Here is a 15,000-nt window from a genome sequence, read left to right as displayed (position 1 = left end):
AATACTGCAGTGATCTATAGTAAATACTGCAGTGATCTATAGTAAATACTGCAGTGATCTATAGTAAATACTGCAGTGATCTATAGTAAATACTGCAGTGATCTATAGTAAATACTGCAGTGATCTATAGTAAATACTGTAGTGATCTATAGTAAATACTGCAGTGATCTATAGTAAATACTGTAGTGATCTATAGTAAAATACTGCAGTGATCTATAGTAAATACTGTAGTGATCTATAGTAAATACTGCAGTGATCTATAGTAAATACTGCAGTGATCTATAGTAAATACTGTAGTGATCTATAGTAAATACTGCAGTGATCTATAGTAAATACTGTAGTGATCTATAGTAAATACTGCAGTGATCTATAGTAAATACTGCAGTGATCTATAGTAAATACTGTAGTGATCTATAGTAAATACTGCAGTGATCTATAGTAAATACTGCAGTGATCTATAGTAAATACTGCAGTGATCTATAGTAAATACTGTAGTGATCTATAGTAAATACTGGAGTGATCTATAGTAAATACTGTAGTGATCTATAGTAAATACTGCAGTGATCTATAGTAAATACTGTAGTGATCTATAGTAAATACTGTAGTGATCTATAGTAAATACTGCAGTGATCTATAGTAAATACTGCAGTGATCTATAGTAAATACTGCAGTGATCTATAGTAAATACTGTAGTGATCTATAGTAAATACTGTAGTGATCTATAGTAAATACTGGAGTGATCTATAGTAAATACTGCAGTGATCTATAGTAAATACTGCAGTGATCTATAGTAAATACTGTAGTGATCTATAGTAAATACTGTAGTGATCTATAGTAAATACTGCAGTGATCTATAGTAAATACTGCAGTGATCTATAGTAAATACTGGAGTGATCTATAGTAAATACTGCAGTGATCTATAGTAAATACTGGAGTGATCTATAGTAAATACTGCAGTGATCTATAGTAAATACTGGAGTGATCTATAGTAAATACTGCAGTGATCTATAGTAAATACTGGAGTGATCTATAGTAAATACTGTAGTGATCTATAGTAAATACTGTAGTGATCTATAGTAAATACTGCAGTGATCTATAGTAAATACTGTAGTGATCTATAGTAAATACTGTAGTGATCTATAGTAAATACTGTAGTGATCTATAGTAAATACTGCAGTGATCTATAGTAAATACTGCAGTGATCTATAGTAAATACTGCAGTGATCTATAGTAAATACTGCAGTGATCTATAGTAAATACTGTAGTGATCTATAGTAAATACTGTAGTGATCTATAGTAAATACTGTAGTGATCTATAGTAAATACTGCAGTGATCTATAGTAAATACTGTAGTGATCTATAGTAAATACTGTAGTGATCTATAGTAAATACTGTAGTGATCTATAGTAAATACTGCAGTGATCTATAGTAAATACTGCAGTGATCTATAGTAAATACTGTAGTGATCTATAGTAAATACTGTAGTGATCTATAGTAAATACTGTAGTGATCTATAGTAAATACTGCAGTGATCTATAGTAAATACTGTAGTGATCTATAGTAAATACTGCAGTGATCTATAGTAAATACTGTAGTGATCTATAGTAAATACTGTAGTGATCTATAGTAAATACTGCAGTGATCTATAGTAAATACTGCAGTGATCTATAGTAAATACTGTAGTGATCTATAGTAAATACTGTAGTGATCTATAGTAAATACTGTAGTGATCTATAGTAAATACTGCAGTGATCTATAGTAAATACTGTAGTGATCTATAGTAAATACTGCAGTGATCTATAGTAAATACTGCAGTGATCTATAGTAAATACTGCAGTGATCTATAGTAAATACTGTAGTGATCTATAGTAAATACTGCAGTGATCTATAGTAAATACTGTAGTGATCTATAGTAAATACTGCAGTGATCTATAGTAAATACTGTAGTGATCTATAGTAAATACTGCAGTGATCTATAGTAAATACTGCAGTGATCTATAGTAAATACTGTAGTGATCTATAGTAAATACTGTAGTGATCTATAGTAAATACTGTAGTGATCTATAGTAAATACTGCAGTGATCTATAGTAAATACTGCAGTGATCTATAGTAAATACTGCAGTGATCTATAGTAAATACTGTAGTGATCTATAGTAAATACTGCAGTGATCTATAGTAAATACTGTAGTGATCTATAGTAAATACTGCAGTGATCTATAGTAAATACTGTAGTGATCTATAGTAAATACTGTAGTGATCTATAGTAAATACTGCAGTGATCTATAGTAAATACTGTAGTGATCTATAGTAAATACTGCAGTGATCTATAGTAAATACTGCAGTGATCTATAGTAAATACTGTAGTGATCTATAGTAAATACTGCAGTGATCTATAGTAAATACTGTAGTGATCTATAGTAAATACTGCAGTGATCTATAGTAAATACTGTAGTGATCTATAGTAAATACTGCAGTGATCTATAGTAAATACTGTAGTGATCTATAGTAAATACTGCAGTGATCTATAGTAAATACTGCAGTGATCTATAGTAAATACTGCAGTGATCTATAGTAAATACTGCAGTGATCTATAGTAAATACTGTAGTGATCTATAGTAAATACTGCAGTGATCTATAGTAAATACTGCAGTGATCTATAGTAAATACTGCAGTGATCTATAGTAAATACTGCAGTGATCTATAGTAAATACTGCAGTGATCTATAGTAAATACTGTAGTGATCTATAGTAAATACTGTAGTGATCTATAGTAAATACTGCAGTGATCTATAGTAAATACTGTAGTGATCTATAGTAAATACTGCAGTGATCTATAGTAAATACTGCAGTGATCTATAGTAAATACTGTAGTGATCTATAGTAAATACTGTAGTGATCTATAGTAAATACTGTAGTGATCTATAGTAAATACTGTAGTGATCTATAGTAAATACTGCAGTGATCTATAGTAAATACTGCAGTGATCTATAGTAAATACTGCAGTGATCTATAGTAAATACTGTAGTGATCTATAGTAAATACTGCAGTGATCTATAGTAAATACTGCAGTGATCTATAGTAAATACTGCAGTGATCTATAGTAAATACTGTAGTGATCTATAGTAAATACTGTAGTGATCTATAGTAAATACTGCAGTGATCTATAGTAAATACTGCAGTGATCTATAGTAAATACTGTAGTGATCTATAGTAAATACTGTAGTGATCTATAGTAAATACTGTAGTGATCTATAGTAAATACTGGAGTGATCTATAGTAAATACTGCAGTGATCTATAGTAAATACTGTAGTGATCTATAGTAAATACTGTAGTGATCTATAGTAAATACTGTAGTGATCTATAGTAAATACTGTAGTGATCTATAGTAAATACTGCAGTGATCTATAGTAAATACTGTAGTGATCTATAGTAAATACTGCAGTGATCTATAGTAAATACTGCAGTGATCTATAGTAAATACTGTAGTGATCTATAGTAAATACTGTACTCTAGTTTATACTATAGTAAAGTGTGGTGTATTGCAATACTAAAACAACAAATATCCCTCACTTAAAAAAGTTTCATCTAGCATAAACATAGACTTTCAGATGATAAATGAGGTCAATAATCACATTAAAATGATACAGTAATGTAATACCTTGGCCTTAATACTATAGTAAAGCGCTAGAACTGATCTGCTGTGGTAACACAACACCTACAGTAATATTCATACACTCAATACAGAACGTTTCTACATCTACAGGGTGTATAATAGAATACAGAATCACTCCAGTATTTTGAGTATTGTACACTTTGAGACTCATTTCTTAATTATTCCTTAAAAACTACACTGATGCAGTGTTTAATGGATGTTTTGCATGAATGCTCTGAGAGGGTTATGTATATGAAACGTATGAAATGTATAAAATGAACACGCAAAAACAATCAACAACTGAAGCAGAATCACCCGTCCTCTCGGTGTAAACGCTGAGATCATTCCTGTCAGATTTCCAGGTCAAACTGAGGTGAATTAAACATGAGCTGCTGCTGTTTTCCAGTCATGGTTTGGTGAACTCGAGAGAGAACGGTGAGCAGATGAAGGAATGAACACTGTGCAGACGCTACAGGACACAATAAAACTATGCCTTTATATTCAAACGCAGGAGTCCTCATATCAGTAATCCTATAATAATCCTCATATCAGTCCTATTACTGTATCAGCATCTCCTGGACTGCTGCTGTATTATATAACATATCAAAACCCGTTCATTATGTAATTGTCAATAGAAGACATCAGGGGACGCAGCATGGGTTTGAGGATAAATGTATATTCCAATAAAAATTCATAAGTATTCGAAATAAGTTAAGCTAAATAAGTATTCTCTAGGGTGATGCGGTGGTGCACACAGTGGCCTCGCAGCAAGAAGGTCTCTGGTTTGAGTCTCGGCTGGGTCAGTTGGTGTTTCACTATAAATTCAGTCCATTATTGACCACATGGAAATATTTAGTCCTTCACATGGTCATTTTCCTCGCGTTATGTCGAATGTTCTGCAGATGCTTGATTCAGAGTGTAGGAATATGAACTAATATAAATACAGCACTTATGAGTTAATTAATGCAGGCTCTATATAAAATGCTGGATCTACACTTTGTATTTTCAGGCTTGCAGCTTTTTCACCGTGTGTGTTAGATGAGTTGTCTTTGGTTCTGACTAATCTACTGTATCTGCACACACACATATATTACTGTAGAGCACCCTGGAGAGAATATCACTGTAACAGAGAGATCTGTCAGGATCTATATATAAGTGTATATACTGTATAGAAACTGAAGATCTGGCAGACAGAATCCCACATGTGTGCTTTCAATCAGGTCCTGTAGGGCGTGGTCTCACCTGGAGTTGTCCATGCTGTCGTATGAGCCCACAGTGAAGTGTCTGAAGAGCTTCTTTCTGTCGCTGCGCTCCGTCCGGCTCTCTGACCAGCACAAAACACACAAGACAAGCAGACATGATCATTTACTGCTATACACACACACACACACACACACACACACACACACACACGGGAGTTTAATGTAGAATAAGCTGCTCGAGCAGATCAACTTACTTTCCATCCTCAAATCTATTCTGCATGAAGAAAGAAGCTGATCTTCATCTCACACACACACACACACACACACACTCTGTGAATGTCTGGTTGTTCCCTCATCAGTGTGCAGTGTTCACTCAGTGGACAACACTCCACTCTCACTACAGTAATGGAAACCCTTTTCTAATGTTTCTCAGGTGTTTTCATCAACAGGAAGGTTAAATGTTAGCTGTTCCTCATGCAGAGAAGTGTAATGTCAGCAGTGGTGGTGTTGATTACACTACAGTGTGTTGTTGTTGTTGTTGTTTTCTGACCTCTGACCCGGCCGTTGCGGTGCAGGCTGCTGTTTTCTCCTCCTCCAGCGTGTGGCAGACAGGAGCGCACCAGCAGCACATGGCGACCAGAGGTGGCGCTGTAGAGCTTCCTCCTGCTGCTCGGCACACACACACGTCCGTTAGGACTGCATAAACACACACACACACACACACACACACACACACACACACACACACACACACACACACACACACACACACACACACACACACACACACACACACACACTGCATGATGAACACAGTCACAGTCTATTCAAGGTCATTTGTAGAGCACTATTCACAGTGATTATGGTTAAAGGTGCTCGTTATAATTACATCACAGTCAGTTACTGCACTGATTCAGTGTTCATGTGTTCTCTGATATCCTCTCAGGGGTGTAGCTAAATAAAAAATACAGAAACTGTTCATATGCTTATTTGACAATTCATTAAACACCCCAAGAATCAATCATTCATTCATTCATGGGTCGCCACAGCGGAATGAACCGCCAACTATTCCAGCATATGCTTTACACAGCAGATGCCCTTCCAGCGGCAACCCAGATCTGGGAAACACCCATATACACTCCACTCATTCACACACACACCCATACACTACGGCCAGTTTAGTTGATCAATTCCCCTATAGCGCATGTGTTTGAAAACTGAAGCACCCAGAGGAAACCCACGGCAACATGGGGAGAACATGCAAACTCCACACAGAAACACCAACTGACCCAGCCTGGACTCGAACTAGCAACCTTCTTGCTGTGAGGCCACAGTGCTAACCACTGCCGCCCCTTAGAATCAGAAGGTCCTTATTGACCATATTTGGAAAGGTTATGAATATTAATGAGCTCTGCTCTGACACAGCTCTCAGGAGTGGGGTATAAGTGCAGGCTGGAGCTGTAAGTTTCATTATTTTATTCAGTATTCTGTAAGTTTCATTAAAATACAAACTACAACAGTCATTTTTATATATGTCGAGCAATAAAAGCGCTGTTTAACATTTACATTTGATATACAAAACAACAAAGATGTAAGCTATATTAAACAACGTTACTTTTAAAATACTATACTATACTATACTATACTATATATATATATATGTTGTGCATGTCAAACAGTATTTGAAAAGTAAATTATTATATATATATATATACACACGTTTAATGTGTGTAGTTAATTTGTAACACTATTTTCTGGAATCATCATCCACTACACTTGGGTATTTCTGCATAAACCCCACCGCATTTGGAAGCCCAGCCTATTTGCTGCATAAGTCCCTCCCACTTGGAGGTGTCTGGGCTGCAGCTAAACCTGCTTTGCTCTCAGTGTTGAGTGATGAGACACGATGTTAAACACAACACTCTGCAGTCATGAGCCTCTTCTGGGTGGCGCTGAATAATGTAGAATCTGTATATCCAGCATTTTGCATTCGCAACATTTGATGGGGCCACTGTGCTTGTGTGTGTGTGAGTCGCACCATTTGACAGTTCTGTTGCGCATGTGTTCTGTGTGTGTGTGAGTCGCACCATTTGACAGTGCTGTTGCGCATGTGTGTGTGTTCTGTGTGTGTGTGTGAGTCACACCATTTGACAGTGCTGTTGCGCATGTGTTCTGTGTGTGTGTGAGTCGCACCATTTGACAGTGCTGTTGCGCATGTGTGTGTGTGAGTCGTACCATTTGAGCGTGGTACTGCCGCTGTGCTCGTCCTCCAGGCTGACCGACAGTGATCTGCTGTTGTTCTTCATCCTGCCGCTGCGTCCGCTGGTCATCATCATCATGCGCACACGCGCTCCGGCGTCTCTCTGCATCTGCTGCAGCTCTGGACTCACGGTGCGCTCTGGGACATTGATGTCACTGCTGGATCGCAGCAGAGCCCGAGACACACACACACCGCTGCGCTGCATGGGCCGGCGCGCACGGGAGGCCGACGGGGTGGCTGAGAGACCCACTGATACACAGACACACACATGCACACAGACAAAGAGAGAGAGAGAGAGAGAGAGAGAGAGAGAGAGAGAGAGAGAGAGAGAGAGAGAGAGAGAGAGAGAGAGAGAGAGAGAGATGCATACAAACAGATGCATACAAACAGTACACATACACATACATACACACAAATGCACACATACAGAACACACACACACACACACAAAGAAGATGAGCATAAGGAATCACATCAGTCTTTAAAGGCACAGTTCACCCTGCACTGTAAATCCAGTAGTATCTGACTGCAGACGTGCACATGCCAGCGTAGACATGCAGACTCAGACACAATGAACTTAATGGAGCTGGTGATGTCACTGCGAGGGGCGGGGACAGGTGTGTGCATTAAAATCATTGCATGCACTCTCAGCTTGCATCTGCACCTGGTCTGCAGCCAGAGCCTGCTCTAAAGTCTGACCTCAGTTCGAAGATATTCTGAAGAATGCTGGAATAACAGACATTGACTAACAGAGTATGTTTTACTCCTCCTATGGTAGTCAATGTCTGCCTTCTCCAGCATTCTTCAGAATATCTTCCTTTGTGTTCAACAGAAGAAACTCCTGATAGTTTAGCAGCGTGAAGAAATGATGAGGAAATATTATTTTTGCATGAACTGACCCTTTAATCACTCACTCAGTCACTTTAGTTCATATTCTAGATTTAATCCTCGTGTTTGGCTTGTGTCTTCTTCATCTTGCTGCAGTATTAGTTATGAATCACTTTATAGTGCAGTCTTCATCATCTGTGTTTGGACACAAAGAAAGCCTGATGATGGATCATAACTAATAATGCGTTGACCATGCTTTATACAGGATATTTTACAGTGCAGAGGTATTACAGCTGTTAGAAACAACTATAAGACAAACAAATGAATATAGTCAATAATCCTGATATTTTGACAGTGTTCACTATAGTGATGCTGTTCATATCTCTGAATGGGAGAATTAAAGCTCCTGTGTCATGTCCAGCTTTTTCAGTGCTTATTAAACTGATGACACATTACTATTCAGTTCAGTTACTATAAGATTATAAATCCTGCAGATGAGTATAGTACAGTGTTTCAGTCTCTCATGATCATTATGATATCGTGCTGTAATTCATATGTATGGACAGATTAAGAGGTTTTGGTAGCAGCCAGCTCTTTTGATGCATTTGCTTGGAAAGAGTGTTTCTCCTCCACACACTGGCAGATCAGTGCTCATCTGCTTATCATGAGCTCAATCATCTGGTTTTACAGCATGCTTTCTGATGCACTTGTGTTTTGCACAGCTCATTCTCTTTTAAAACTACTTTCAGCAGACTGAATGGCTATACATTCATTAAATCTGCTAAAATCACCAAGACATCATTCATAAAGAAGATTAAAAACTATTTCCCATCAGAAGATGAAGCTTTCACAGAAGAAAAACCTCAAATGCACATCAATTTATGAACTCATTCACAGTGTGTGCTCGGGCTCTCTCATCTTTACTGTACTTCACTAACACTTTAAAGCAGAGTACAAACAGAGCAAATATGAACAGTAAAACCAAAACACTGAAACAAAAGCTGACATTCAGCTCTAAACAAATTCATCTGCTGAAGGATAAGATATGGCTGAGGCTGACAGTGGCCAATCAGTCAAACAAACAAACAAACAAACAAACAAACAAACAAACAAACAAACAAACAAACAAACCCTAAAATCTCACAACTTCCTTTGTGTTGCTTTCAACCAATTGGTGTAAGAGACACATTCAGTGTTCATCAGAGTATTTCACCAAAATACTGTAGTGTTTTTACTCCATACTACAGCAAACTACTTGAGTTCATTTGTTGCAATTCTACAGTTGCTATGGTAACACGACAACTACAGTAACTTATCTGTTGTGGTGATTCTACAGTTGCTATGGTAACACGACAACTACAGTAACTTATCTGTTGTGGTGATTCTACAGTTGCTATGGTAACACAACAACTACAGTAACTGATCTGTTGTGGTGATTCTACAGTTGCTATGGTAACACGACAACTACAGTAACTGATCTGTTGTGGTGATTCTACAGTTGCTATGGTAACACAACAACTACAGTAATTAATCTGTTGTGGTGATTCTACAGTTGCTATGGTAACACAACAACTACAGTAATTAATCTGTTGTGGTGATTCTACAGTTGCTATGGTAACACAATAACTACAGTAACTGATCTGCTGTGGTTGACTATAGGTAATAGTACAGTATGCTGAAGCATTCATTCATTCGCTTGTAGAACTGAAGGTGAACAGAAGCACACACTGAATCTCTACATTCTCAACAATAATAGAGAATTAAAAACAAGTAAGGATCTTAAAGCAACAGTGCACCCTAAAAAGAAAACGTCCTCAGCATTTACAGCTGGTTTCCAATGAGTGGAAAAGTTACAAGTGTTTTTAAATATGTAAGCGTAATTAAATGACCTTAAAATGAAAAGGAATTTTCAGAGGGGAATTTAGTTCTTTTGTAAATTAGTACACGCAAAACTGATCATTCATTCATTTTCCTTCAGCTTAGTCTCTAGTCAGGGGTCATCACAGCAGAATGAACCGTCAATTATTCCAGCATATGTTTTACGCAGTGGATGCCCTTCCAGCTGCAACCCAGTACTGGGAAACACCTATACACACTCATTCACACACACACACACACACACACACACACACACACACACACACACACACACACACACACACACACACACACACACACACAAACTCATACACTACAGTCAATTTAGTTGATCAATTCCCCTATAGCGCATGTGTTAGGAATGTGGGGGAAACCGGAGCACCCGGAGGAAACCCACACCAACACGGGGAGAACATGCAAACTCCACACAGAAACACCAACTGACCCAGCCGAGACTTGAACCAGCGACCTTCTAACTGTGTGGCTACAGTGCTAATCACTGAGGCACCATGCCACCCCTTAGAATCAGAAGGTCCCTATTGACCATATTTGGAATGGTTATGAATATTAATGAGCTCTGCTCTGACACAGCACTCAGCAGTAGGGTATAAGAGCATATATATTTTTATATATGTCGAGCAATAAAAGCGCTGTTTAAAACTTGCATTAGATATACATGTGGGAGAACATGCAAACTCCACACAGAAACACCAACTGACCCAGCTGGGACTCGAACCAGAGGCTGTGAGGCCACAGAGCGACACCACTGAGCCACCGTGTCTCCTCAAAACTGATTATTATTGAACTTTTTCTCTTCTTCTTTTTCTCCCTTTTTTACTTGTGTATTTTGATGTGATCAGGGAGTCAGGTGAATAACCAAATCTGTAAACTTAATGATGTCTCAGTCAAATGTCCATCACTGATGAGAGAAAAACTAAAAAGAACCACAGTAATGTCAACACATGAGCATAAAAAGGGGCATGTAGGAAACTCAGATGAAGTCAATTAATGGTTATTCAGTGTCTGTATAAAGGAAACTTACTGTTAGACAGGTTACAAACCTTCACAGAATTTAACATTTTTGTCTTATTTGTTTTATTTCAGCTAGAATAAAAGCAGTTTTTAATTGTTTAAAGCCATTTTAAGGTCAATATTATTAGCCCCCTTCAGCAATATTAGTTATGGATTGTCTCCAGAATAAACCACTGTTATACAATGACTTGCCTAATTACCCTAACTTTACCCTAATTACCCTAGTGAAGCCTTTAAATGTCACTGTAAGCTGAATACTAGTGTCTTGAAGAATATCTAGTCTAATAGGGTTAGGGTTAGGGTTAGGGTTAGGGTTAGGGTTAGGGTTAGGGTTGATGTGCTGTCATCATGGTGAAGAGAAAAGACATCAGTTATTAGAGATGAGTTATTAACACTATTATGATTAGAGATGTGCTGAAGAAATCTTCAGTCTGTTTAAAATTTAAAAGCAGGGCTTCAACTGTGTGTGTGTGTGTGTGTGTGTGTGTGTGTGTGTGTGTGTTTGTGTCTGTGTGTGTGTGTGTGTGTGTGTGTGTGTGTGTGTGTATACAGTGCTCAGCCTATATGAGTTCAGCCCTCACACATCTCTCTGTTAAACTCACATGTTTAATAGGAGCTCTACAATATTATATGTGTGCATATACATTAGATTAGCCAGTACTGAAGACAAATCTGGAGCTGATCTAACAAAATAACTCACAATAACACTCCAATAACTAACACAGACACATTTATATGCTAGAGGACAATATTAAAGACAAGTTTAAGAAGAGGAAACATCAAGAGAAGCAAGAAATGAGGAATTTAGTTGAAATTTTGTTGTATTTTTTGCAGTATTTAGCTTGAATTTAATTGTATATCTTTCAGTTTCTAAGTATGTTTGGTGACTAAATTATTATTGTAATAAAGAAATCTGTTTAATAAATCTGTTTAATAAATCTGTTTAATAAATCTGTTTAATAAATCTGTTTTATTTAAATTCACCAAAATACACTGAGCATATTCACTGAGAAATGGAGGAACATATTCATTCAAAATGACTCAAACTCAATTCTGCTGAGCACTACACACACACGCACGCACGCACGCACGCACACACACACACACACACGCACGCACACACACACACACACACACACACAGAGACAGCAGTGTTGAGAAGAGTGTCTGTCTCTGATGTGTGTGTGTGTTTCTGACGCCTCCACTGTCTGCTCAATCCTCCACACGGTGAACACACACACAGCGCAGGATTTTGAGGGAAATCTGTGTGTTACGTAACGCTTGGAGCAATCAGTGTTTTCTCAAGAACACAGGATCAGGAGTGGGATCAATGAAAATCTGCAGAAAATCCTCTGTGTGCGTTTACAGAGACTGAAGAACAGCAGAAACACACACACACACAACACAACTGCAGCGTCTCCATCTGTCCAGCACACACACACACACACACACACACACGCACACACACACACATCTCTGATCATCTACTAAACACACACTGAAAATACTGTCAGATCTGCAAAAACTCACAGATTCCCTCTTTCTGGAGCACACATGTACACGCAGTAAATGTGTCTCTGCTGTGTCTAGAGAGAGAGAGTGTGTGTGTGTGTGTGTGTGTGTGTGTGTGTTTGAGCTGAGAACAGCACACAGATAATGTTCTCCAGCTCTCTGAAACTGACCCTTTCAGGCTTTTGTGGTGTTTTGGTGACTGTCGCTTTAAATGCAAATGAGATTGTGCTCTTTTCAGAAGAGGGCGGAGCTACAGATGCATATGCATCAGCATAGTGTCAAATTTAAACAGCAGCGTGTGTGTTGTGAGTGCTGGTCAGGTGTGCTTCAGTCTTCTGTCAGTCTATGTCGCTCTTGTCTCTGTTCATCTAAAACTCCACATCTATAATCCTCTTAGTCTATGCTGACATTATCTTCAGCAGCTCAAACACTCTAATGGCTAATGGACAGACGGCTGCTTCTCACTCAGGGCTGCTGTTTATGCTAATGAGATGGAGAGATGATGGGCACTAGTGGGCGGGGCTTTCCCCCTCTGATGACACGTACAAAGGGAGAATGCCAATCAAAGTGTTTCTGCATCAAGTCTGATTAGAACAAACACAATTCATTACTGTTCAGCATCAGAGACTGGATAGTGAGTTCCTTACAGGTGCCCTTTAAAGTCTACAGAGTTTCTAGAAAGCAGAAGTGTTGTTCAGAGAAATCACACATGTTTTATTTCTCACATCACACACACACACACACACACGTACACACACACACACACACACACACACACACACACACTACTCTACAATAATGCTACAGAATCAATCATCAGTCATCATCAACAGAAGAGTGGAAGAACACCCTTATGGAGCTGGACTCAGATATCTCCGAGAATAAGTGATGGTGCTAACGGTGACTGTGTTTGAAATGATGAGAAATATTTCAGATGAGAAGTCATGAGTGTTTTACAGTCACACTGTGCCTTTTAGTGTGTCAACACATGATTATTTTTCTGAATATGGCAAGAGTTTTGGACACAGAATCTACAAAACTGACAGATTATTGTCTGCCTTCAGTAAATCAATGACAGAAATGAAGGATTTAAAACATTAAAACTGGAGGTAAAGCTGCTCTACACTTCAGTGTTTGACATCCACACATGCACAGATATAGCAGAACAGTAACTAACATCAGCTACATTAGAAAACCACACTGCTGTTGCTGGATTCTCCACTAATATAGTTAATATACAGCATTATTCTAAAGCTTCACCATCAATGAGGATCTTCAGCTTTGCAGAATCAAAGATGGCTGACGACACAAATGAGCACCGAGTAAAGCTATGATGCACACAGACAGAATTGAATAATAGATGATTAAAGTCAACATTTTAAAGCAGATTCATCTCCAAACTTTACAAACCCTGCACACAACCGTCTCTCTCATGCATGAAGTAAACGTGAAAAGAGTCAAATAATTGCCAGAATCCTACTCTGCATATAAGCACAGAGTGGACACGTGAGCATTAAATAATGCAGTAGAGTAACCAACATGAACTCTTTTCAGCACTGCTGCTGCTGTTTGTCAATAATGTAGTCGACCAAAGCAACATTACTGTAAAGCATCCATATTATATCTCCATATGTTCAGCTCAGCGAAATTAAAGACAGCAAAAAACAGATTAGAGTCAACATTATAAACTCCACAACACACACACAACCTGCATTCAGGTGCACACAGCACATACAATAAAGCACTGAACACTGCCAAACAGGCTGTCTTACTTAGATTTTTCATCTTGCTTCTAGTCCAAATATCTAAAATAATTCCTAAATCAAGAAACATTTCTAGACAAGCACAAAATAATGTCATTTAAGAGAGTTTCTGCTTAAAACAAGCTAAATAATCTGCCAATGGAGTGAGCAGAATAATCAGATGTCAAAAGGAAAAACTGGATTAAAAACTTCCCCCACTGGCAGATTATTTCACTCGTTTTGAAGAAGACTCACTCATTATTCTGAAAACAAGACCTTATGTTGTGCTCGGCTAGAAAATGCTGACGGATTTCAGAGATTGAGATATCTGGATTAGAAACCAGACACAAACTCAAGCATTTCTTTTGCACATCATAAGAGCGCAGCTGAAAGTGTGGAGCGGACCGACCTCTGCAGGAGAGTGTTTGCAGGCCCGTGATGTTGGAATGAGTGTTGGAGAAACACACACCTCTCTCCGCCGTGCAGCAGGCAGAACCCATGGCCGTCTCTGCTACATCCCATCCCCGAGCATGAGTTGCGGCTCCAGCGAGCGTCTGCGGAGAGTCTGATGCTGCGCTGAAGATGATGAGCTCATAATCCACTGCTGTCGCCACTTGCGGCTTTTTTTCATTTAGTCTGCAGGACAGCTGTGGGCCGCTCCGGGAAACAATCACGGATTATGCCTCCTCAGATATTTATTTCTGTTCCTTTTGATTGATTTATTTATGTGAACGGCGTAATCCAGCTCTCACTCCACGCTTTTTATTTTTTGCATTTAATGAATAAACTATAGTGTTGAACTCAAGGCAATATAGACAGCATACAGTTCCTCAGGGGAAAACACACATCAAAATTAATGAATTATGTGTTATATTATTGACATCTCTTTGATC

At 38.3% G+C, this 15,000-nt stretch overlaps 1 protein-coding gene across 1 annotated transcript in view; it reads right to left on the bottom strand.

The window, feature by feature from the left end:
- The window catches only part of shank2a (SH3 and multiple ankyrin repeat domains 2a), a 31,235-nt gene that overhangs the window by 8,779 nt on the left and 7,456 nt on the right, over window positions 1-15,000 (bottom strand). The window contains exons 10-12 of the mRNA XM_056478000.1: window positions 7,091-7,364; window positions 5,406-5,551; window positions 4,896-4,977 (exon numbers count right to left, since the gene is read on the bottom strand). Of these exons, the coding sequence (XP_056333975.1) occupies window positions 4,896-4,977; window positions 5,406-5,551; window positions 7,091-7,364 (502 nt within the window). The remainder of the gene's footprint in view (window positions 1-4,895; window positions 4,978-5,405; window positions 5,552-7,090; window positions 7,365-15,000) is intronic.

This window comes from Danio aesculapii, chromosome 18 (genome assembly GCF_903798145.1).
Source record: "Danio aesculapii chromosome 18, fDanAes4.1, whole genome shotgun sequence".
NCBI lineage: Eukaryota > Metazoa > Chordata > Actinopteri > Cypriniformes > Danionidae > Danio > Danio aesculapii.
Note: the sequence above shows the minus strand (reverse complement) of the source record. Positions and strands in the feature narration are given on the sequence as shown.